General features: G+C 31.7%; 4 protein-coding genes across 9 annotated transcripts in view; 3 read left to right on the top strand and 1 right to left on the bottom strand.

The window, feature by feature from the left end:
• The first annotated feature begins 525 nt into the window (after window positions 1–525).
• Window positions 526–6,871, top strand: LOC105196187 (tubulin glycylase 3A-like). Its single transcript, XM_039453737.1, has 13 exons — window positions 526–886; window positions 989–1,274; window positions 2,396–2,492; window positions 2,592–2,994; window positions 3,070–3,203; window positions 3,278–3,370; window positions 4,541–4,716; window positions 4,778–4,916; window positions 5,017–5,230; window positions 5,321–5,411; window positions 5,967–6,137; window positions 6,206–6,462; window positions 6,535–6,871. The coding sequence occupies exons 1-13, from the start codon at window positions 526–528 to the stop codon at window positions 6,690–6,692; spliced, it is 2,580 nt and encodes an 859-aa protein (XP_039309671.1). The 3' UTR covers window positions 6,693–6,871.
• Window positions 6,872–6,930: 59 nt separating this feature from the next.
• Window positions 6,931–16,535, bottom strand: LOC105196171 (UPF0430 protein CG31712). 4 transcript variants are annotated; one of them, XM_011161948.3, is made up of 6 exons: window positions 16,181–16,535; window positions 15,510–15,653; window positions 15,050–15,097; window positions 12,630–12,891; window positions 9,897–9,980; window positions 6,931–8,227 (listed from the first exon to the last, which is right to left on the bottom strand). In XM_011161948.3, the coding sequence occupies exons 1-6, from the start codon at window positions 16,321–16,323 to the stop codon at window positions 8,063–8,065; spliced, it is 846 nt and encodes a 281-aa protein (XP_011160250.1). In that variant the 5' UTR covers window positions 16,324–16,535; the 3' UTR covers window positions 6,931–8,062. The 4 variants fall into 4 exon arrangements, with proteins under 4 accessions (XP_011160250.1, XP_011160252.1, XP_011160253.1 ...); XM_011161950.3 differs by having other exon boundaries at window positions 12,630–12,855; XM_011161951.3 differs by lacking the exon at window positions 15,050–15,097.
• LOC105196188 lies at window positions 16,387–21,393 on the top strand. 3 transcript variants are annotated; one of them, XM_026136765.2, is made up of 9 exons: window positions 16,387–16,626; window positions 18,721–18,820; window positions 18,933–19,241; window positions 19,354–19,662; window positions 20,083–20,211; window positions 20,309–20,443; window positions 20,547–20,681; window positions 20,775–20,928; window positions 21,032–21,390. In XM_026136765.2, exons 1-8 carry the CDS (start codon window positions 16,422–16,424, stop codon window positions 20,893–20,895), a joined length of 1,443 nt encoding a protein of 480 aa, XP_025992550.2. In that variant the 5' UTR covers window positions 16,387–16,421; the 3' UTR covers window positions 20,896–20,928; window positions 21,032–21,390. The 3 variants fall into 3 exon arrangements, with proteins under 3 accessions (XP_025992550.2, XP_039309234.1, XP_039309233.1); XM_039453299.1 differs by lacking the exon at window positions 16,387–16,626 and having other exon boundaries at window positions 17,351–18,820; window positions 21,032–21,392; XM_039453300.1 differs by lacking the exons at window positions 16,387–16,626; window positions 19,354–19,662 and having other exon boundaries at window positions 17,348–18,820; window positions 21,032–21,393.
• Window positions 21,394–23,299: 1,906 nt separating this feature from the next.
• The window catches only part of LOC105196172 (serine/threonine-protein kinase 26), a 151,693-nt gene continuing 149,101 nt past the window's right edge, over window positions 23,300–25,891 (top strand). The window contains exon 1 of the mRNA XM_026136789.2: window positions 23,300–24,408. Coding sequence (XP_025992574.1) covers window positions 24,394–24,408 — 15 coding nt within the window. The 5' untranslated portion in view covers window positions 23,300–24,393. The remainder of the gene's footprint in view (window positions 24,409–25,891) is intronic.

The raw sequence follows: 25,891 nt of genomic DNA, 5'->3' as shown, positions 1-25,891 counted from the left end.
TTGAAGTATTGCTATAACATTGTAACAATGATAAAATATTTGCCTTTAAAAATATTGCAATATTGCAGCAATTTTCAATATAACGAGCCGTATTCAGAACGCGTTTATAAATTTTGCTTTCTTGTCATTCAATCCTTGTTTTACATTTAATAAACATTAAAGATAGGCTAACAAAAAAGTAAAAAAACACATATGTGTTGAAAATGGTGAAAGTTTACTCGGAGAAAAAATAAAAATGACGAAAAGGTTTCTTTTCCCTCTTCTCTTAAGGGGTTATCTCTAGTTAGAAAAGTCGAAAAAATCGATTTTTAGGTTTTTGCATATTCTAAAAGTATGCCATCTCAAAAATGTTTTCTGAAAGTTTCATATTAATCAAACGAAAATTGACAAAGTTATGCGAGTTTGAACGTAGGGACCGCTCCGAGAGCAGGTAGCGCGCGGCAGCAAGCAGCGCGCAGCAGCTGCGCGCCTTATGAAGATATTACTGTAAATAAAAAAGAATGCATCAGTCACGTCCAAAAAAGAATGGGCACGCGATTACGTGAGTGTAAAAAGAAAAATAAAGGGCTCGGCGGCAAAGGCAAACTAACCGGTAAAATGATCGATAAGTTAACGGTTTACTATGGTCTAGCTATACGTAGAAATTATGACTCAGCAGAGAATATGAAAACAGCTATTTGGGCTACACATAATCACTACAGTTCAACAAACGAAAATCCGAAACATGACCTCTGTCCGGCGGGAGCGGAATCGTGGTGCGAATGGCAGCGCGCGTACGCAGAGTTACCAAGCAATCAGAAACAAAAAATAAAAAGTTTTATACACACCTACGACGCTTTGCCGACTGATGTTTTAACGGTTATCGAGCCAATTTACAAGGACTTGAGTTAACAAGAGTTATTAGGTCGATGTGTTGGTGGATTTACGCAAAATAACAACGAAAGTTACAATCAACTGATTTGGAAAATCAGTCCAAAAATTCTTCCAGGCGGCTTAATACCAATCGAAATAGCTGCATATGTGTCAGCTTGTGCTTTTAATCAAGGCTCAAAAGCTTTGTTACAAATAATGCAAGCGATGGGAGTTTCTACTGGCCCAAATGCCCATGCATTCGTGGCAGACGAAGACGAGGGACGCGTCGCTATTGCCGAGCGCCGCGCGCAAGAAAATACACAAGAGACCAGAAAGCATCGTAGACAGAAGAAAATTGATGCTTTGGAGGTGGCTTCGGCAGCAGAAGGCTTACTTTATGGGCTTGAAATCGATGATTCTGTGTAAGTTAAAAAAATTAAATTTATACTCTACTGATAACTAGACCGCAAACTTTAAACGCGTTTTTCTCGAAATTACATTTTTCTAAAAAGTCTCGTGCGGTGTCCACAATATCTCGAGAACCGTTAAAGCAATCGACCTAAACCTCTTTCGTACTTATTCTGTGTATCTAGGGCTTGTTCGTGAACGAAGGGTTTTTTTTTAATGAAAACTTTTTTTTTATTGAAGAAAAACGAAAAATTAAGAGCCCGAAATTTACGTTTTTCGTTAAAACGGCCGCCATTTTGTCAAAAATTATTTTTTCAAAAATTCCTTCGTTCACGAACAAGATATATTCATATACTAACAGAATCTTTTTGGTTTTTTGATTTCAGATAATCCAGATTCGAGCAGCAGTGGACACCGCAAAACCAGTTTTTTGAAAGGGCCTTCAGGAGGATGGCCGTATCTTTTTTAATTATTAATATTTTTTATTTAAAAAATTATGTTACATTCATAAAAATATATTCTCTCACATAGACCAACCCAATTTTAAACAAGTCTTATAGTTAATGCAAAAAAAATTCTCAAAAATCACCTATTTTTCGGCTTCCTGACTAGGGATAACCCCTTAAAAAAAAAGATCGATTGGAATATGCGTAGTTTAGCATTTTCAATTAGAAAAAAATGCTAAAGAAAAAGAACAAAAGAAAGAAAATATATTTCACATTTTTAAAGCATTTTAAAAGTATGAAATACAGGAGATTTAAAACCTCGCAACAAGAGAAATAGATGAACCAATAAAGAAGACATTGAACAAATACAGGAATTATGATAACAAATAGAAAAATTCAACTGAATAAAATGCGAAACTTTTGAAAAAGATTTATACAAGTTTGAGAATATACGATATATCTTTAATCGTGATGGCACTTGTTTAGTCAAGAAATGTAAGGAATGTTAGGATTCATATCATGAAATATGAATGTAGGTCATTGAGTCACAAGATAATCGATAAACGGAAGCAGTAAATTGTCAAGTTTCAAGACCAAATTTCGTGCATATAAAAGAACATCCAAATGCGAAATTTAAAAGCGTGATTGTTACAACTTTGAAATTTAAACATAAAAATGCATTGCAATAGTGACAATTCAGTAGCTTGCACAAACAGTCAAGATAAATGGCAAATAATTTTATCTTCGAAAAATTGTACGATTAAGAAACATTTCGAAGGTTGGCAGGTATTGACATTAGGCATCAAAAGAACTCATTACACATACAATAGATATATTATTATGATTCACTTTATAGTTAGTATTGCAGTTTTCAAAAAATCGTAGGTCTGTCAAAAAAATTCCAACAATGAAGAAAACGATTTGCGGTTGATTTTAACAGTTCCTAAGTCAAAAGCTAATAAGCAATGTGTAGCTGAGACGATCAAAACCGCAGATGCCGAGATTTGTTGCAATCGCGAGGATCTTGAAGAATTGTTAGGAGCAGAGCATAAAGAGAATGATCGAGAAAACGGAAATATAATATTGACGGATTATTTAAAATTGATAACAAACGACGAGGCTAGAATAAATCTTCTGTTAAAAATTTTGACAATAGCTGTGAACGAGCATAAATGTTACGTGATTTGCGGCTCGTTTCCGTCATTGAGGAAACCGCTGATGGACAGAGGTTGGGTTGAGAAACGAGCTATTAGGAAAATGATATCAATCTCCCTCAATACGTACGAAGGTTGCATTTTTTTTTATATATATTTCGGTTTGTCATTATTAAGTCAATTTGAAAGTCAATGTCTTCTTTTATCAGACGGTTTACAGCAAATAGAAAAATTGCTCCGAATTCCTGCGGATTTTATATGGTATACAAATAAGAAACCTGTTATAAGAACGGATGACAAGACTATTATAAATAAATTTGCTGGCAGCTATTTTACGTCGAAGGTAATTTGAGTCATAAATGCATGTGTGGGACGCGTATTGCAAAGTGTACAATTTTTAATTAGCAAAATGTTTAGGTTGATATGTGTAACAATTTGGAGAAAGCCTATTGGTTTTATGAACCCGGGGTGTCAAATGTACAATTTCCTCGATGTTACAATTTTTATCAAGTATGTACGTGTAACCTATTGGTGTACGTGTGTATTTATAATGTATATAGTAGATATAAATTATTATATTAAGGAGATTCTCCAGTTTTCTCATATAATATAAAAACTTGATAAAATTTTGAGAATAAATTTATGATTAAATAAAGTAATCACAGGGGTGATGAGAGTATGGCGCGGTAATCAGTGCGCAAAGTTTTTTTTGAAGTGCAAACTTTATTTTAATTCGGACGTTTCGGTAGTATTTTGGGTCATCCTGAACAAATTAAATACACAAATTTTAAACGATTAACTTTCATCGTCGATTAAATCTTCACAGCGAAAAAGTTGTTCAATGCGATTTTATAGTGTTCACTAATTGGTTTAATATTCCAGAATCGACTACCAAAATAACAAGTATTCCGCCATGGAATATTTAATTTTAGACAAATTATGGAACCATGCAAAAATTTCTTAGAGATGACAAGTTTTTTACCGTTCGTATTAATTACATCCGCAACACTAAGAAATGTTCAAGGCTATGCTTCATTAACGACTCAACTCAGTCGTTAATGAACCATGAGCATTTTATGAAAAATAAACATTTACAAAATATTAAATAAATGTAAAAAAAATATTTACTACAAATCTTTTTCCAAATAAATAATTAATGACGAATAAATGTTTCACATAATAATAACTAAACATTAAAAAAATGTTTTATAGTATTTTCTTAAATAAATAATTAATAACAAATAAATATCTACAAAATATTAAATAAACATTTGACTTACGCTCTAATTTTTATTTTATAATATTATTAAATATTAATGTAGAAAAAATTGAAAAAAATTATTTATAATAATAATTTTTACCAAAAATAGAATATAAAAATATAGAATACATACATGTATATAAAAATTTTTTAATTATATAAAACGTTGTTTATTACTCAAATTTTGTCTATTTATTATTTTGAAGACAGGTTTACATTTATTTATTGTTTTTTGTTTTATTTAATTTTTTTCTTTCTATTTCCATCATAGTTTTAAAGATGACAAACCAAAAACTCATTTATTAATAAATATATGATGAAAAGTTACGTAAATTATTTCTTCCATTTTTTAATCTGGAAAAAGAATCTCCTCAAAAATATTAGTATCTATGTTAACGTATATTGAATTATTAAAATAGGCAGCGCAAATGGAAGAGTTTATACAAGATTATTACATCACTGCGTGTTTCGGGATTTTAAAATGGTTCTCGTTACTTGCCAGTTTGGTAGGACCGAAGAATTCCTGGTCCCCGAATGGAAAAATTCCCGTAAATGCGATTTCGTTCGCCTTGGAACGCTGTGTAGAATACATAGGGTAAACAATAATATTCGCCTTGTAATAGTTATATAAAATACTGATATAAAACATTTTTTAGCATTCAAGTACATGAGGACATAGATCGTGAAACTTATGAGGATATACCTCCCTCTGCTTGGCAACAATTCTTGGATTGGTATCACGAAATAATATATAAGCGTGTTTTATTGAAAGAAACCGATAAAGTTGATATAAATGTACGTATAAACGTTGTAACGCAATTTTTTTAAAGGTATATTCTAATGTGCAAACATTTCGAAAAACAGCACTATGGTTAAAGAATTTTGAAATTCGTAGGAGCTTGTTACATCTGTGCGTGATATAATGAGAGAAATGATAAAATACCGACCGCAAAGTAAGATCGACGGTATAAGAAATATATGGATTTTAAAACCTGGTAACGACAGTTTAGGACGGGGAATTGTTTTAAAAAATTCTTTGGTTGATATCCTTGCGAAGGTGAATCAAGCAGCGAAAGAAAATATCGAGTATGTCGTGCAAAAGTACATAGGCACGTATTCTTTGTATACGATATACGATGTAGAATAAGATAGCGTTTTAAGCATTAATTATTGATTATATTTGCAATTATGATTTCTAGAGCGACCAATGCTTGTTTATAATACAAAAATAGACATTAGGCAATGGTTTTTGATAACTAAGACACAACCTCTCGTCGTGTGGACGTACAAGTATATTTCTCTTTTTCTTTTTTAATATTGTCCTGAAAGAAAAATTTTTATGAAATTTCGATAAACTTGACATTATATTTTTAATAAAATTTCAATAAAATTTTCAATAAAATACAATCAAATTTTAATAATTCAATAAGAATGCAGTGAAACTTCAACGAAAAATTATTATTACTATTTAATGAAAAAGTAAAAGAATTTTTGAAATTGTAATAAATTTTTAATAAAATTGTAAGAAGTCGCAAGTATTTCACATCGACAAATTAAAAATATTTTATTAAAATTGAAATGGTAAAATTTTAACAAATAAAATAAAGAATGCTCTGCATTGGCAAATTAATGATATTTTATTGAAATTGCAACAAAAAATTGAAAATAATGATAAACTAATATTTTATTTAATCTAATAAATTTTTGATAAAATTTTGGTGAAATCATTGGTCAAAATGTTCAAAATAAACATGAAATTTAACAAAATGTCATCTTTCATTAAAATTTTTCCGTCAGGGAGTGTTTATGCTACAGCAATCTTAATAACTTAAATTATCTGATCAGGGATATTTTAATACGGTTCGCTTCGAAAAATTTCACTCTTAGTGATTTTCACGAGTCCATTCACTTGTGTAACACAACGGTACAGCTGAGGTATCGGAAGTTACCAAGATGCAATTCCGACTTACCTGAAGAACGTCACTGGAATCTTCAAGATTTGAAGGCTTATCTTCAGTACTTATTATATTTTTCCTTACAAAGTATTAAAAACTATTTAATCAATTAATTAATTTGCAATTTAGATCACGTAATCAAGAATTGGCTTGGGAAAAGATTATCAGGCCGGGAATAAAGCAAAATTTAATTGGAGCACTTCTAGCGTCGCAAGATAATATGGTAAATCGCAAGAACAGTTTTCAATTATATGGCGCTGATTTTGTATTGGCTGATGATTTTTCGGTGTGGCTATTGGAAATAAATACAAATCCACGATTGCATCCGCCAAGCAGCAAAGTCACTGCAAAACTCTATCCGGAAGTTATTGAAGATGCAATGAAAGGTATGCCGAGTAAAGTAATAGAAATGTTTTATAAAAAGTTGCATTATTATATTATACATTGTACACATTTAGTGGTCTTGGATCGGCGTAAAAATAAAAAGGCGTCCCACGGCAAATTCGAATGTATTTACAAGCAACGCAATCCATTTTGTGACGTCAATATTTTGGGACAAGGCACGAGTCTCGGCATTCGTGGCAAAGGTTTATTCATTACATCAAAATCACCGTGACATGCATTACGACTATATGAAGTAACATCGCCGAAATTCATCCGTGGAGAAATCTATTTTGCAAAGAGAACGGTTTCAATTTCCATCATAATCCACTCGGTAATGCAAGCAATTTCGTATTAGCATATAAACAAAGTGATATGTTTATAAGTCATAAATCGTTATATATGTATGTAAAAAAGCACATTTGCGCTCTTCTTTTTGATACTAGACATGCAGTGTATAAGTAGGAAAATAATTACAGGGCAGTAATTTATTAAAAACGTGTTTATGTTACAAGTAACAATGTCGTAGGTATACAATCCTATATAGACAAAATGTTTTTCTTTTTCGCAACGATGCGTACACATTATTACACGATTAAGATAGGATTTTGTCACGCTCCATGTTGACATTCATCATTCACGTACAAAATCACTCAGGTTTTTGCAATTTTTAAAATCGTGATTTGATTTTTTTATCGTAAAACATATTATTTTATGTTACGAGTTTGCAGGATAAATATACTCTGCAAATATATTCTCAGATCGAAATAATTTAAGTTATTTTTTTAGATAGTATGTATAAACTTATAACTGTAAAATAGCTATTTTGGATTTTGTAGTACAGTATTTCCAAAAAAAATCTTTAACATATGTTATCATGTTTCAAAGTTATATGTAAAAAAAGACAATTGTTCAAGAAAAATAGTATGATCGTATTATCCATAATAAATTCCATTCGGCCAATTTAATGATATAAACAATTCACATGCTGTTATTGCAACATGATCTATGTGTATATGATTTATCTCACTGAAATAAGATCGTGATCTTTTTTTTACACATCGAGATGCAAATAAAGGACCTGCGCTGTACAAGTAGGATGTATAAATCATCATGTCTAAACGGACTAGAATATGCTCACATCAGTTAAAACAAAATTATTTACACAAAAAAATATGATATATAAATTTGAAATTGGTGGATAAGTTAAAAGCACTAATATAAGTATTATAACAGTTGTATATTAAAAACTTGTATTTTTTCGTTTGTACTGATGTCAGCATAATCTTATGTAACATGAAATCCCATCTGTATCTGTGTTGAACTCTCACAAGATGAAAACCGATTATTTCATTTTGATGTATTTTATCATCATAATCAAATAAAATTCACTCTTGTTTGATTTCAACAATCGTTATGAATACATTAGGGTGAGCTTTGTGTCTTAATATTACTGTACTTATATTTATGTATCTACATAGGTACGACTACATACCTATATAGATACAGTCTATATAACCGTTCTCGCGAATCAAGTACGAAAGCTGACAAGATTTCGTATACGTATCACATGTAAAACTGCATGAAACAATACAAATACTAAACTTACGTAACCGATTTTAGCGTAAAGGATAACTTAGGCCTCGAGTTATTCTTGCCTAAGATCCTCTTTTGCTCCTCCTTAACACGCTTTTCATGTTCCTTCCTCATCTTTTGCCTTTCTTCTTCCATTAACCGTTGCTCTTCGACCATGGCCAATCTTTCCTCAGCCTGATTAAATAAGCGTATTAAATATTGCATATTAATACGTTACACGTACGTTTCGTAAGTTATTAGGTGTACAAATTAATTCGGAGCTTTTTTTCTTAAAATTCAAAGCTTATTTACAACAAGTGAAAGAGATTTAATATTAAAAAGAGTTTTTATTATTTTTTATGACTTTGTGCTATTTATCAAACAGCTGATAAATAGCTCGCAAAAAAAATTTTACAGTTTTGAAATCGATAAAATTTTCAAGATTTTTTTCGAATCTCTTCCAATGTCTTCAAATGTGTATCAGCCAGGTGATATTGAGGTGATAGGTTATAATTAGACAAGGCCAGATCTGGAGAAAATCCGCAAGAAAGAGAATTTCTCAATCCAAAACACATATATTTTTCATTTTTTTTTTTGCGATCGAATTTTGTCATGCTGAGAAATAAAATCTCCATTCGGAAACCTTTGACATTATTTTTTGCATATTTTATAAGTTCAGCACCTTCATTCAGAACAAAACAAGTAATTTCTGTAGCTTCAACAGCATTATTTTTTAATAAAATACGAAAAAAATAGAATGTTTCAAATGTTGTTTTTCGAACACCTATCGTATTTACTGCTTTTCGTGAAGTTAGTTATTTGCTTCGTCAAGATATATAAAGAGCTCTACATTTGCTAACCGCAAAAGAGTGGAAAAAATATTTTAATTTATTATCGCCTACTTACCTAAAAAAACGATAATGTTATTATTTTATATATTACAAAATTTTATATATTTCAAAAGCTTGTGTTTGATATTACATCTTCAAACTAAAGTTCGATAGCGCTAACAATTATAAAATATAAAGACAAGGGTACACTCTTGCGCATATTTCCAAAAACGCCAATCAAGGACTTTGTCCAAGCAAACATATTAGTTGAATACAATATAATTTTAATCATTTATTTAAAAAAATATTTTAGTACCATTTTTACACGAGACATTTCAACGATTTAATTAAACATTCAATAAATGTTAAAAACATTTAATAGATGTTCTTACATCATAATAAAAACATATCGACTAAATGTTTCTTAAACGTTTATTCAATGTAAATGGCCTGCTTAGGATATTACTGTACAAAAGTACATAATTTACCTTAAGTATTTAAAAAAAATAGTTTTTTTTCTGCATGCTTAACGCCACTTATTGGAAAGTATTAAATCTTTTGGGAAAGTAAAATACTTCACTGAATTTCTTTCCTTTTTCAATTTTGTCACATAATTTTCATATCTTGTCAGTCATTGTACGTATTTGTAAACAAAAAATAATCAATAATTTAAAAATCAATAGCCCTAAAAATACTTCGATACATTGATGTTATTTAATTGAATCACGGCCAAACGCGTCAAAGATCATATTTGATTAGTTCCGACTTCATACGAGTATAATGTAATGACAAAAAAAGGAAAAGTGATGGAAATACGCAGTGGTGTAAACACGGTGCAAGCATACCCTTGTCTTTACATCACGCTAACAACTTAGCTTGGCTCTTTGCCCTTTAATTTTATCTTATTAATTTTTAGCTTTGGAGCTGAAAAATTGTTTACTTTGATTTTATTTTAAAATGGAGTTACAAGCCACCGAATTGTAAAAGCACTGAACTTATTTGTACACCTAAACACCTAAATTCCGACAGCTTACCAATTTCTTCTGAGCCTCCTCTATTTTTCTGTTGTTCTCCTCCATAATCCTCTCTAGTTCCTCACGCTTCTTCCGCTCTTCTTCCTACAATGACAATGAAATAGGTTTACACAAAGCAATGATGTTGTCGATCGCCATCTGTTGTTACATCGTTCGAAATCATAGTGCTGCTATGTCAACAGCTTAGTGTTACACATCCTAAGAACCTTTATGCAGGAAAGGGATATATGAAATTTTAAGGTCGAATATCGAAAAAAGGATGGCTTATCAAGAGAGATAATCATATAGAGAGTGACAGAAGATGTATATCTAAACGTGACTCTTTTTCTTTTGTTATATATTTCTTTTAGATTCCAGCAAACGCTGTTTTTCTTAGACTGTCCAAGGGAAAATACAACGATTAAAGTTACATAAAAATAAAAAATAAATTAATTTCTTATAGCTTTGTATAAATTAGTGTGCATGCAAAAATGTACACAAAACTGCAATTTTCCCTTTCAACATTTTGATAAATGCGTAATAAAAACTCAATGTGATTGTGTGTGTGTGTGTGTGTGTGTGTGTTGAGTGTATGTGTGTGTAATATTATTTGTAATATCATATCTATAGGCGAGATTTCAAATAAAGTTTGTATATAAAAATTCCGAAACTAATCCCTACGGTATATTTATATGAATGGTTGTTGCCATCCGCCCGACCTGTCGATGGAAATTCGTTGTGTCCCATGGTAATAATGTTTATAGCGAATCTATAAAATGAATCCTATGGTCTCTCTGGTACAAAGTGTTGAAACAAAGAACGATATGATAATAAGATCGGTATAAAATGAATTATGAATATATAAATTGGATAATACCTGAATGAAGCTCACGCCACCACGCGCGTAGGGGATGCCTTCTTCATCAAGAATCAATCAGCAGTGAGAGTAAAAAACCGGCATCTTCTGTTGGTAGTCAGTAAGGAAGGTGACCTATATAACGCTAGGTCATGCTTTGTCGCTATGGGATTCTAATTTTGCCCCTTGAAAGTCTCTACTTTTCCCTTTCGAACTTTTTTCCCAAACTTGTAGACATATACATTTTCGGTGCAGAGCAATGTAAGAGTATAATCTCTAATAAATTTGTAATTAGAATTGTTATTCGGTCGACAAGTGAGTTAATTTTTCAAAGGTGAAAATAAATAAATAAATAATGTGCATAGATACAAAAATGTAGTAGCCAGTAAAAGCCTAATCAATGAAATAAAATAAAAAGAATGTTTGTCACAAATCTATTAGATTTCTTTGAATAGCAAGTTAAATGATAGAATGCTTTACTATAATTTAATATTTCCAAGTGATAATTACTAAACCAAATTAAAAATTAAAATTAAAGAGTAGAACGATACCGCAAAAAATTATTGGACATTGCGTCAATTTCGTGGATTTAAAGGATATATTTTTATATTTAACTTATATATATATATTCAAAATATTTTTTCGCAAGCAAGATATAATGATAGAAGAGTAAGTCGTTGAAAAACGATACTTTCACATACTTCTGTATATCTGCGTATACATCGTTGTTTTAATCATATGGGCATAATTAAATTAAAAAAAGTCTCTAAATTTATAGTGGATTGTAAACTATCTTATTTATATAGTGCTCGACACATTTTACGCAGCATGAGTAACATAATATAATTACAGTGATTCAACTGATAGCAATAATTGCTCAGGGAAGAATATTACTTTCCTATAATTTTTCATGTAAAAATAACTTTATTTCAGACTTAAGAAAAACTTCTCTTGTTCAATAAATTACAAAGTTTGGGATTGTTACTTTTTCAATAATATTTTCTCGTTTCTGCTCTCTTGAAGACTATATGATGTGATAATGTGGACAGTCACATACGTGAACACTTTTTAAAACTAGCTCAAGTAAGTATATAAGAAGCCTGATATATAGGTAGATTCGCCAACATGAGCAACAATTTTAAAAACTGAAAGTAAAGACTGCCGATCCAAATAGATCGAAGCAGTTTATGCGCAATTTCTAAAATTGTTGACACGAACGTCAATTCAGATATCGTGTGATGAAAAAGGTTATAATGTTGTACAGAGATATATAAATATATATATACATGGTACAAACAATTTGATCATAAATAACCGACATGCGCCTATGTAGCAGCATTTCTTTCATAATAATATAAAGTACAGCTCTTCTCAACAACGCGACCTCGGTGGATGTTGAGAAGTCAAAGCACTGTGGTTTCCTCGTTTAATTCCTTATGATATAATCGCGAACCACAATGCTTTTAGCCCAAACGCTGTCATCCTAAATTAAAATTAAATAAAGTCGATTCCACAAATTCAACCACACTTTTTCCTAGAGACAGTACAATTTGCAAATCCTGTAATTTCAAGACATCAAAACTAAAATATGCAAAAAGATTTACAAATTGCACTTGATCTGACCTAACAATAACAATAACGCTTCGATATATTTTCTCGGCACTTTTTTTAATTTGTCACAGACTTGATATTCTGTAAACTTGTGACATAATTTAGTTTCCTTAAAATTTATAGCCAACAATATAAATAATATTAGCTAAGATCGCTTTTCATGGAAAAACATGTCTACGTATGATTCGATTTCGAAACAGAATTCGCTAAAAGAATACTAGATTTATCTCCTGATCATAACAGCGCTTGGGCTATCACTGACCAATATTTCTATGGATAGATCTTACCTCTCTTCGTTTCTCCTCCTCACGTAGTTTCGCTTGTCTCCATTCCATCTCCTCCATCATTTGACGTTCCATAGCCCTCTTGGCTTCTTCCACCCGCCTTTGCACCTCCGCGTCAATTTCCTCCTTACGTTTCTCAAGCTCCTCTTCCACCCTCTTTTGTACAAGTTCTTCTATACGCTTGGCTGCTTCTTCCTCTACCATCTTCTGCTCCACTTCACGTTGACGTCTGCAGACAGACAAGCAGCGAGCTTCTTCCAGAGCACTGTTTCGAAATCATTTTTTCTTGTACAAAAGTGAAGTTAATGGCATGCCAAATCTTAATTAAATTTTAAAAGTAACTCTCAGAATCTATTTACAATTTTACTTGAACAAACAATTGAAGGGTTTCATACAAAAATTAAACAAGCTCTTTTTAAAGAATTTCAAAGAAATCTGAGTTTGGTGCAAATTATTCTCTATCAGTAGTCACATAGTGAACAATTTTGTTCTGACAAGAATCAAATAAAAAACAGGAAACATAAATAAACAGTAAATATAAAATTTTCATTAAGAATCAAACAAGTCTAGAGAGATTTTAATTATTCTTTAATGGAATTAAATATTAATCAAAACTTAAAATTTTGTTTTTATCTCTATGTCCGGAAAAAATTACTATATACAAAGAAAAATATAAAATATTTTTAATAAGAGCAATTTATAAAATTTTATAAATATACAAAGTGAACAAATTTTTGCTCTATACTTTAAATTAATTAATTTCTTTTTCACCATTAGCATTATTAACGCTATAAAAAAGATAAATGTAAAATATTATAGAATAAAAGGTAATAAATGTAAAATGTTTGCAAATACCAAACAAGTCCAAAGATTTTTTTGTTTCAAATAGACTCTTAAAATATTAATTGAAAACTGCGTTCTTATACGTTTCTACATAGTTCAACAAAAAAATAATACTAAAACAAAAACAGTTATTTTTTATAGCTCTTTGGATGTTGAATGGAAATTTGGTTTCTAAATTGCAAATCACGTCACAATTTTAAGAAATATGCAGTAAAAGTTGCAAAAAATAATAAACTATTTTCATAACTTTGTCATATTATAACTATGTGATTATACATATGTAATAATATGTGATATACTGGAAGTTTTATTGCAATAAAAATAGATGTTAGGACTTAAAAAAAGAATTTGTGTTGGTAGGATGATTAATAAGATACTCATAGTTAAATTTGGAATCTATTGATGTGAATTAAATTCATATACATTATACATCATTAAATCATTGACGATTTATCAATTAATTTGCAACTATATGGTTTTAGATTTAACACGTCATATCATAATTATAACAAAATATTTAAAGATAGTTCTTTTTTATAACTTTAATTGCAAATTTCTCAAAATTGTGACGTTTAACAAACAAAAAAGATAAAATGATTTACTGTGTTACAATTGTGTATCCATTGTGTCACTTTCTGAAAAATGACTTATATTTTCTGACATCGTTTTATATAATATACAAACTGCAGTGACATTTAACTGCATTTTTTCTAAATACCTGGGAGTAAGATGCCAGTTTATACAAAACATCATAATTATTCGAGCTTAACACCTTCATTAAAGTGGTTTAAAAAATAAAAATTTTGGATGCTTTATATAATTCTAAACATTTTTTTGTGAAATGTTGTTTAAATCTATAAAAGTATAAAAATATAAAAAGTTGAATCTCAAATTATCCATTTACGTTTTGTCACGTGTTTTTGTGGAATAAATTATATTTTAAAAATACAATTTTATAAAATAATTTGTTTATTGATCTTGATAAAAAATATTCTTATTCTTTTTGTTTTTATAATTTTAACTTGATTATCTATTGTAGATAAGCAAAACATACAAGTTTCCATTACATTATACTATTTAAATTTAATTGTGACATTTTCCGTCATCTTCAGGAGGTGGCATCTTACTAATATAGGTTTGAAAAGATGCTAATTTTGCAACATTTTTTTTCTCAAAAATTTGGAACTTTTTCTCAAAATTTTTATTACTTTATTATTATATGAATAAAGATTTCAAGAATATTATATTAATTATTCATTACTTAATTCCATAACATAATAAAATTATTTCAAAAGAAAAGTTTAAGCGTGGCATTTTCCCTCAACTTAACTTATACAGTGAAAGGTTTAAACGTTTAATAACATTTTTTATTTCCTGAAAATGCAATTTTATGGACTTGTTTGGAGCTTGTAGGAAACCCTTCAATTAAACTTCACTAACTGTGATAGTGATAAAAGAGATGTTATCAAAAGATTTGGTACTTGCATATGTCAAGCGTGTTTTTTTTGCAAAAACATTACCGTAAACTGATGAGCTTTAAATACATAAACCGTCACCATGAAATAATTACACATTCTTACCCAACTGTGCTCGTGGTGAAGATTTTGTTCATTAATTCTTTCTTTTTCCTGACAACACAATTACAAAAAAAACAGCGTATAACAAAAATATAGGTTATGCAAAATAAATATATATGTATGTTCCACTTGATACGCAAGAGAGAGGAAAAGTAATATAAAAGAGAAGAAAAGATTGGAAAACGTATTAACCATTCAAAATAAAAATTTATTTATGCTTAAGCAAATTTGATGAAAAGCAATATTAATAAATGTGCAGTATTAATAAAAGACAAAGTTTAAAATAAATAGTAATTTATTCCAACATAACAATTAACGAAACTTTTCTCTAAACTTTATCTTTTAGGCTTGTTTACTGACCTTGCTTTCTTCATCGAAATGTTAATACATTAATAACCTTGCTCTTTTCCAATCCTAATGCAGACTATCAAGAGGAACATTGTCAATAATTTAACAGATATACCTTTGACGCTCCATTTCCGCCAGCCTTTCCACCTCGTCCATTTTTCGATCCCTGTCCCTATATGAGCGTTTCTTGTGACTGACGATATGCACATCATCTGATACATCGGAGCCAGTGCTGGACGATGCAGAATGAGATCGCTTTCTAAACAAATAGCCAAACAAGCAGCGTTATTTTCTGAAACGTGGATGACCTTAAATAAAAAATTCTCATATCTTATTACGTTTTTTAAGAATTTTACATATTTTAAATTTAGGAAGATGTCCAAAAAAATGTTCGAAACTCGCAATTTTATAAGTTTTCTTTGAAATGTAAAGAATGAGAAATCTTATAATATTTTAGAATTCATATATAAAAGAATAAAGAAAAAAATAAAAAAAAAATTCTAAAAAATTATAAACAATTCTGAGAAAAACATTTTCACCAGACAATCATTCGTTAAATTAAACGTCGCCGAGGCATGCAAAACTGAAAGCTCATTGTTTGCCTGACAGTCCGTAAAGGTTATTTGTTTGCATATTTATTTTTCCATCGCCACGAACACACGCCGTAAACGCCGCAAACGTGGGCGCGACAAGATGGCCGCACGCACGGCAGATCGAGATGTTTCACAACGAGGGAAGCGAGGCGCGGGACGCACCGAACCACTCCCCGTTGCGAAGGGCACGTACCTGGACTTGGAGCTACGCTCCTTCGGCTTTTCCGAGTACTTGTTGTTGGAGTGCTTCTCGCGCGACTTGGATCGCTTCCTCGAATGCTTGCTCTTGTGACGCCGTCTGCTCGGCGATTTCGTTCGGGAACGCGACCGGCCCATCTTCTCGAGCCCGATCGTTTTTTCTTCGCCGAGTACAGTCCGCGATTTCACGAAGAGACGAAACTATCGCCTCGAATGCGAGTTCACTATACTGCAAGATGAGACGAACGATATCCAAACCAATGTTCACACCGGGCATCCACTGCGTATCTCTTGACTGCTCTCAACTGGGGGCCATGGGGGCCATCTTTAAATCACGACCAGCACGACGTAGAAATCCGGAACAGCTGCTCCATCTCCGACACTCCGACTCCGATGCGTACTTCAATCGGTTGCAAGTTGCGCCATCGTGGTACATAGGTGGTAAGTACAGACTTTGTGCTCGGCGATATCAGTGAAAGGTATTGCAGTTTTGTGCTTGTTTAATAAAAGGATTTCGTAACATGAAATTTAAAAATTATATCCACAGAGTGAGTTTTAATTCCTGTGTTGACGTTTTATTACAAGAGATGACTGCAACTGTAAAATTCACCCTTTATATAAACTAAATACATCTAGGGTGGCTATAGCAAATTATATTTTAAAGGATGCTCTATAATTAATAGTTATTTTAATAGTTTTGCTAACAATGTATTTAAAATAGATAATTTTTAAAAATGTAGAATATCTTGTGATCTATGGTATACTAATTCAAAATTGGATCTTACAAAAGAAAAAACAATTAAAATAGGACGAATAACTAAAACTTCTTATCCTTTTAAATTTAATAACGTACAAATAAAAGAATGTGCCCATGTAGCACATAATGGTTTCAAATACGTTTTTAACATGTATCCATAATTATTAGTTTCATAACCGTAAAGAACCATTAAAAAACGTTTAAAAAGAAACGTTTTAGAAACCATAATTTAAGAAACGTATTTTTTACGTTTCTTTTGTAAATACAGTAAAAAAGTAATACTGTAACAAACAGTTTTCTTAACATTAAATAAAATAGAAATGTTTTTTAAAGTAAAAAAAATATTGAGAATCTTTCTCAAGAATTTTTTCCGGAAAATTTTCAAGCGGTCACTCATTCAAGTCGTAATCGTAAAAGAGTATAATTTTATATACGTTTACGTAAATAATATGCTTTAATTATAGGTTTCATCTTTTCAATAACATATATTGACTCGATATACATATATATTCGCATATGGATAGTTAATTTTCTTAGCACGTGCACTTTGGATCATTCCTTGCCTTAAAATGTTTACCTTCTCCTTGGCAGTATTAATCTTACATTAATATTTATAGATTCAAGAGTTACGTAAAAGTTTCTTTTTCGATGTCTGCGTTTTTATGATGTTTATGATGTAAACTGTCCTTGAAATGTTTTTGTCTTTCAAATTTTTTTTCATTATGCGAGAAAAATATGCATTCAACTTTTGATGAGAATATTTTTCTCTATTTTTTATAATTTCGACGATATACGCTTCGAAAGAAAAACCAATTTTTTTTAATACGTGTCCCTTATTTTTATCTGTACTACAACATATTAAAAGCTTGTTTTAATCTGAGGAGGACACTTCCATTAGTTTTTTTGTTAAATGATTCACGTGAAAAAAACGTGGATTCCACGTACCTGTTCTCATCAGGTCTTTACAATTCAGCAAAAAAATGTCTCACTCTTCAACTTTATTTTGCTTCTTCAGAAGTTTTCGTACATCGCCACGTCAGTATTAAATATTCTCTTGTGTAGAAAGGACATTATGGTTTATCTTACGTCGAGGCATTTTATAAAAGAAAATTTGAAATTATAGTAATATGTAATTATTGTGGAAAAAGTTTTTCTCTACAAAGTGATCAAAAATAAATATTGAAAAATCACTTATGCAATCTGCATAATATAACAGAACTAGACGGACATTCAGAGCGTGATATTATATTGCAACATTACAAAATATTAGGACAGACAAAAGCATGCAATCATTGTAATAAAGAGATTTTTTTTGTACACAGTGCTCATCATTTAAAAATTTACTTGAAAATTGATCATTCGGATAAATGTAATTTAACTGATACTCGTAGAAAGGAGAATAATAAAAGAAATCAAAGAAATAGTAACGAAAGAAATGGACGAATTTATGGTAACAGGTAACTATAATGTGACGTGTAAAAAACGTAAAATGGAACTAAGAAATAATAGTGAATCAAAAACTTTTCACTCGAAAATTCATCCGGATAAATGTAACTCAACTGATAAAAGTGTTAGAAGAAGATCAAAGATTTGGGATAAATACTATGTAACAGGCAATTACGCAATATGCAAAGAATGTACAAGACAAATTAATATATCTGATACAAAACATCAAACACATTATTTATGGAATCACTTAAAAATTTATCATCCGAATAAATTTAACATAAGTGATTTGAAAAATAAACATTTAATCATGTGGGATAAGTGCATTATAGATGGCAATTTGATAATATGCAAAAGATGTAACAAGACATTTAAACATAGAGGTGGATATATAAAAAGAATAAGTCAGCACTTAAAAAGAAAACAATGTCAGTAAGTATTTGTTTGAGAAATGTTCAATATATTGATGAATATGTAGTTTATTGTATTATACATTTATGATCAATAGTTATTTACTATTTTATACAATTCATTTTTTATTTAGAAGTGTAAGAAGATTACCAAACACATGGGATAAATACTATGTAAAAGGCAATTACGCGATAGGCAAAGAATGTAAAAGACAAGTTAATATACCTAATACAAATGCAACAGAATATTTATGGAATCGCTCAAAAATTGATCATTTAAATAAATTTAACGTAAATAATATGAAAAACGAACATTTAATCGTGTGCAATAAGTACATTATAACAAGCAATTTGATAACATGCAAAAGATGTAACAAGACATTTAATCATAAACGTGGAGATATAAAAAGATTGAATCAGCACTTAAAGAGCAAACGGTGTCAGTAAGTATTTGTTTGAAAAATATTCAATGTATTGATGAGTACGTAGTTTATTGTATTATATATTTATAATCAATAGTAATTTATTAATTTATACAATTCGTTTTTTATTTAGAAGTTTAAGAAGATTATCAAACATATGGGATAAATACTATGTAACAGGCAATTACGCGGTATGCAAAGAATGTGAAAGAGAAGTTAATATACCTGATACAAATCGAACAAAATATTTATGGAACCACTTAAAAATTGATCATCCGAATAAATTTAACATAAGTGATATGAACAACAAACATTTAATCTTGTGGGATAAATATATTATAACAGGCAATTTGATAACATGCAAAAGATGTAAAAAGAAATTTAAACATAGACGTGGCTATGTAAAAAGATTGAGTCAACACTTAAAGAGCAAACGGTGTCAGTAAGTATTTGTTTGAAAAATGTTTAATGTATCGATGAGTATGTAGTTTATTGTATTATATATTTATGATCAACGGTTATTTATTAATTTATACAATTCATTTTTTATTTAAGATATTTCATTTACAAGTTAACAAATTTTATACATATTTAAATATATTTTCATGAACACTTTACAAAGTGACTTTTATAAATATTAAAATACTGATAACACTGGAATTCTAAAAGTGACAATTTTAATAATAATATATTAGCGCTGATTTTTTCATATAATTGAAAAACTTTGATTACTTTAATGCATATCATACTTTCTTAATTACAAATAATCACGTATTCAAAATTCAAATTGAATTAATTCTTTAATAACATTATCTTTAATCATTATTACTTGTTATTTTTCAAATCATTTTTATAAATACAGAACTGCAGAGAGCACGTCAATTGAAGGCAAAGAATTTGATGATACTCTGCAACCTCAAAGTAAAACACAAATAATCGACCAGATAAAGCCGTTTAAACAAGAAATAAAAACGACAGATTATAATTTCAGGTAATTATTTACTTTGCTTATATCATACAACGTATGTACAAAGATTAAATGTTCCATTGCATTTTTTATTTTTAAATAATTTTTCACATAAATGCAGGGAAGCATCAAGGATGTCAAGTTCAATTGAAGGCAATGATTTCCATGGTACTACAGAACATCAAAGCGAAAAACAAATATTCAAAGAGACAAATCCGCTTAAACAAGAAACGGAAATAACATATTTTAATTTATGGTAATTATTCTCTTTGATTGTATCACGCAACGTGCAAATATTAAATATTTCGTTGTTTTTTCAATTTTTAAATAATTTTTTACATAAATTTTTTACATTAAAGGAAAGTATCAAGCAAGTCAAGTTCAATTGAAGGCAATGATTTTCATAGCACTATAAAGCCTCAAAGTGAAAGACAAGCATTCGAAGATATAAAGCCGCTTAATCAAGAAATAGAAATAACAGATTATTATTTCGGGTAATTATTCTCCATGCTTACATCATGCAATGTACAAATATTAAATATTCCGTTCTTTTTTCTATTTTTAAATAATTTTTTACATAAATGCAGGGAAGCATCAAGCATGTCAAGTTCAGTTGGAAACAATGATTTCCATGGTACTATAGAATCTCAAGGAGTAAGAAAAAAAAGAAAATATTCAATACAAATATTCAAAGAGACAAGCCTTTAAATAAGAAATGGAAATAACAAATTTCAATTTAGGGTAATTATTCTCTTTAATTGTATCATGCAACGTGGAAATATTAAAGATTTCGTTGCATACTTTATGAACTTTATTTTTATATCATTTTTTTATATAAATGCAGGGCTACATCATGCATATCCAGTTCAATTAAGGGCAATGATTTCCTTGGTATTATTAAATCTCAAAGTAAAACGCTAACATTCGACGAGGCAAAACCGATTAAACAAGAAATAAAAATAACAGATTTTAATTTTGAGTACTTATTCCCTTTATAATAATTACTCAAAATTAAAATCTGTTATTTCTATTTGTTGTTTAAGCAACTTTGTCTCTAATTATTTTTAATTATTGCTAAGTAATTTAAAAGTGCTGTTGTTAGTACTTTCAATAATCAAAATAAGTAATATTTATTATTAAATCTCAAAGTAAAACGCTAACATTTAACGAGACAAAACCGATTAAACAAGAAATAGAAATAACAGATTTTATTTTCGAGTAATTATTCCCATTATAATAATTACTCAAAATTAAAATTTGTTATTTCTATTTCTTGTTTAAGCGGCTTTGTTTCTAATTATTTTTAAGTAATATAAAATTAATTTTAAATTACTTAGAAATAATAAGAGACAAAGCCGCTTAAATAAGAAATAAAAATAACAAATTTTAATTTTGAGTAATTGTTATAAATCGAATAATTACTCTAAATTAAAATCTGTTTAAAATTTTAAATTACTTAAAAAATAATTAGAAATAATTAGAGACAAAGCCGCTTAAACAAGAAATAGAAATGACAAATTTTAATTTCGAGTAATTATTATAAAGGGAATAATTAATCAAAATAATAATCTGTAATAATATTAATAAGTATAAGTAATATATGTATAAGTATAAATAAGTATAAATAATAAGTATATATAATAAGTACAAGTAATACATATGTATTACTTATATAAATTAATCTCCAATTTATTACTGTTAGAAATGCCACATTATATTTCTATAAGGCTATAATCGCAGATCGAAAAATCGCTTTTTAGAAAGGTGCACACAATTTTTTCATTATAAATATCGCAATTATATTATGATATTTGCAGCATTTTATCTGTAAACTGTTAGAATAGAAACTCGTATCCGGCAGATGTCTCTACAATCTCTCCTGTCGGCTCTTAAAAATCCTATTGTATAAGCGAGACGTTGGGCGAGACTCACCATCTCCGATTAGCCTGATTGACAGATTAAATTTAACAACTGCTAAGTGAAAAACTTAAAAGTGATCATATTTTGTTTTTCTTGCCCATTTTTTGCAAATTGTATTATAGTTTATTTAATATTATTTTAAATTAATAATGAAATATAATATAATATTTAAATTAATAATTAACATTATATTAAGTAATGTTTTAGTATTAAAATGATTAAAAAATTAGATTTGGGATAAACAGCTTTCAATTTTGCAATTGACAATTTATGAATTTAATTGGTTGATTAGGTTATTTAATCAGAATTGGTAAGATTGGCCCTATATTGCATTGCAAGTCAAGAAATCAAAATATATTTATTAATAAAATAAAATCGATAGAATGATCGAAAAATTTATTTTTCAAACGTTACAACTCTTTACATTTTTTTAAAATTTAGTTATATAATAAACTATTTGACCTTAAGAAAATTTTTGTTTTTTTACTTTCAGATAAACTGGGTGAGTCTGCTCTGGTGAGGCAGACTCACCTAGTTTATTTGAAAATGAAAAAACAAAAATATTCCATGCTACATATGCATCCTTCCATGAATCCCTGGAAGTGGTTGAATATTATTATACGCTGTTTCATATAAAATAAAGAAAATTTTAAAAACCAAAAACTTTTGCTACTCTAAGAATGCGTCTTTGTAACTTAAAATATTTATTAAGACATCAGTAGTTTTCTTTAAAAAAAATTCATAGAAATGTTAAAAATTTTTAGATTTGTTACACTGGAATCTTCCCTTAAGTTAAATTGGACGAAGTAAACATGAAACTATTTACGAACATCTACAAAAGGTTTATTCACAACATGAAGAAATGACGCATTTGTCCTACATCTTGTCGCGAGTAAAAGACTTGTGCTCGTCTATAATAAAAAATCGCGATATTAACAATAAGTCGGCAAATCGCACATCCCTATGGTCGCGTCGCCGCGTCAGGTCGCGCGCGCGTCGATTCGAACGCGCGCTCGGCCAGTCCGATTCCGGCGCGTTCCGCCGGTTCAGTCACCGCGCGGCGCGGCGCGCCGCGGCAGCACCGCCGGCAGTCCGTCCGACGGCGTTGGACGACGCGGCGTTTCGCGCCGCCAGCTGTGTGTACCCGCGTCCCGCGTCCGTCCGTCCGCTCCGCCATTCCGGTCCGTTCCGCTGGCGACTGCCAGAAAGCAAGATGGCGCCCGTCTGTTTGCGGATACCTCTGCCGTGGATATAAATACGCGCGAGGAGGAAAAAGGGGAGAAGGATAAAAAGAGCAGTGCCGAGAAACGGTCGCGGACGATCGCGCGGTCGGTGCCGACGGTCGTCGTGATTGCGCGCATCCCGTCCGCGGTTGAGACGTCAACGTCGCCACGCGCCGCGGTAACGTCGCGTGAACGCTCGCGTCGGTGCCCGTGCTCCCCGTGTCGTGTCGTGTCGTGTCCCCGTCCTCGTCCTCGTCCTCGCCGTAGTGATCGTCGTCGCCGTCGTCGCCGTCGTCGTCGTCGTCGTCGTAATCGCCGCCGCTGTCGCCGCGATCCTCTGCCCCCGGCAGCGTAGTGAAGCCCGCGCGGATCGGCGCGTGATCACCCGCGCGGCTGCCTCCTGTCCCGTGTGATCCGTCGTCGCTCCAGGCTCCAAGAAGCCGCTCTCGTGAACGGTGCCCACCTGAGGAATGCCAGATCGGCCGCGGTTCCACCGGCGGATCAGCGGATCGGCAGCGCGGCGCGCCGCGAACCACGAGTGAGAGAACGAGGGGAGAGAGGTCGACGAAAAGGTAGAGAGAAAAGAGAGGACGGAAGGAAGAGGAGAAAGAAGGAAGGAAAAAAATATAAGCGACGGAGTGCGTGCTCTCGTGGGGATTCCCCCTCGCGAGAAGGTGATCGCGGTCGCTACTCTCCCGTGACGTATGTGTGTCGCGGAGGTCGTTTGTCAGACGGGTCGGTCGCCGCGAGTGTTTTCGTCGTTCCCGTCGTCCTCGTCGTCGTTGTTATCGTCGTCGTCGTCGTCGTCGTCGTCGTCGTCGCCGCTGTCGCCGCCGTCGTCGCCGCGTCGCGAGTGCCATCGGCGATCTCGATGCGCTGTCGCCCTCGCCTGGAGGATCATCCTTTCTGGACGTCCAGTGGAATCAGCTGCTGCTGCAGTTACTACTACTATTGCTGCTGGGACTACTAGCCCGGCGGCTCCCTTCGAGGATACTCTTCCGTTGGAGCGGTGGGGCAAGGAGGCGCCGGAAGCAGCCGCGAGTCCGGAAGCATAGCGAAGAAGATGGCCTTCAACGAGGTGAGTACCTGTGTCGTATGTATCTCGCGCATCTGTCTCGGCGTACGTGCGTGCGTACACGTACATGCGTCACGCGTTCCCGTTGCACCCGTTGCGATCGCGCGTCGGGTCGTTCGATCCCGCGGGGTTGACCCCGCGACCCCCAAACGCCATTCCTAACCTAACCTCCCTTTCTGCGCACAGCTGGTACGCTATCAGCTCCCGCCGCTCCGCTCCTCCCGGCGTTTCGTCCCTCGCTCTTCCCACCGCGGATCGACGTCACTCTTCCTCTCTCTCTCTCTTTTCTCTCTCCCCCCTCCACCCCCTCTCTCTCTCTCTCTCTCTCTCTAGTCTTTTGTGACAGGTTTGAAGATGCTTAGCATTCGACAAGAATTCGCTTTACGTGGTCGTAATTTGGTGAATTTCATTTGGCTTTAGATCCACGGAATAAGATATTTTAAGTCCTTCCGTTTGCATTCGCATTACGAAAAGGTGTTGAATCGAACTTGCGAGAATGAAATTGTATTTTACATTTGTGACCACAGTTTGCTAATTTGGATTAAAAGTCCTCGTGATACGCAGTTAAAGATACTTTGTATTTATCCACGGAGAAAAAATTGAATCAACAGCATCAGTCTAATTAGAAATATTTTGTTAATTCGATAACAGTATTAATGAAACAAAAAGGTTAAAAGTGAAGATAATAGCATTCATAATTGTATGAATAAAATTTAGTTGAATCAACTACATATATTAATAACAAATTAGTGCCCGTAATTCGACGTTTAGTTGAATTATTTTTATGCTGTTTACTTAGCCACAAGGTGTGTCATTTTAATATTAAAAAGTGTAGAACATCAATTTAACACAAAATATTCAAATAATACGATCACATGAATTTAAATTAATACTTGAATAAGTCTCAAAAATTCAACATAAAAATTTCAACACAGACCGATTTTAACACACTGAAAAAAATGCTGTAATGTAAATTAACTACGTTTTAATTCTTTTCTGTGTGTAAAATTAGTCTGTGTTGAAATTTTTACGTTGAATTTTGGAGAGAATTTTAATCCAAGCATTAATTTAACGTCATGTGATCATATTATTTAACTGTTTTGTGTTAAATTGATGTTCTACACTTCTTAGTGTTAAAATGACACATTTTGTGGATAAGTGAACAGCATAAAAATAATGTTTTGAAATATAAATTCGAAGAAAAATGATAACATGTACGTGCCAATATATAAATGTTAATTTTACAAAAGAAATATATTTCTACATTGTTTCCGAATTTTATCGCAGTAGTACATTTTTTGTATTGATTTTTTTACACAATATTTATATTATTTTCCAACACATTTATTATCCTGTGTTAAATTAACACGAAAATTTGAGTGGATCGTTTGGGGCATGCAATATGTTAAATTTTCCAACTATGTAGCTCTAATTGGAATCGTATTGTATATTATTATCCATAATTATACCCCCCTGATACCTCTTT

The sequence above is a fragment of the Solenopsis invicta genome, chromosome 9, assembly GCF_016802725.1.
Source record: "Solenopsis invicta isolate M01_SB chromosome 9, UNIL_Sinv_3.0, whole genome shotgun sequence".
NCBI classification, from domain to species: Eukaryota; Metazoa; Arthropoda; class Insecta; order Hymenoptera; family Formicidae; genus Solenopsis; species Solenopsis invicta.
The sequence above is the reverse complement of the archived record's forward strand: the minus strand, read 5'-3'. Positions and strand labels throughout refer to the sequence as shown.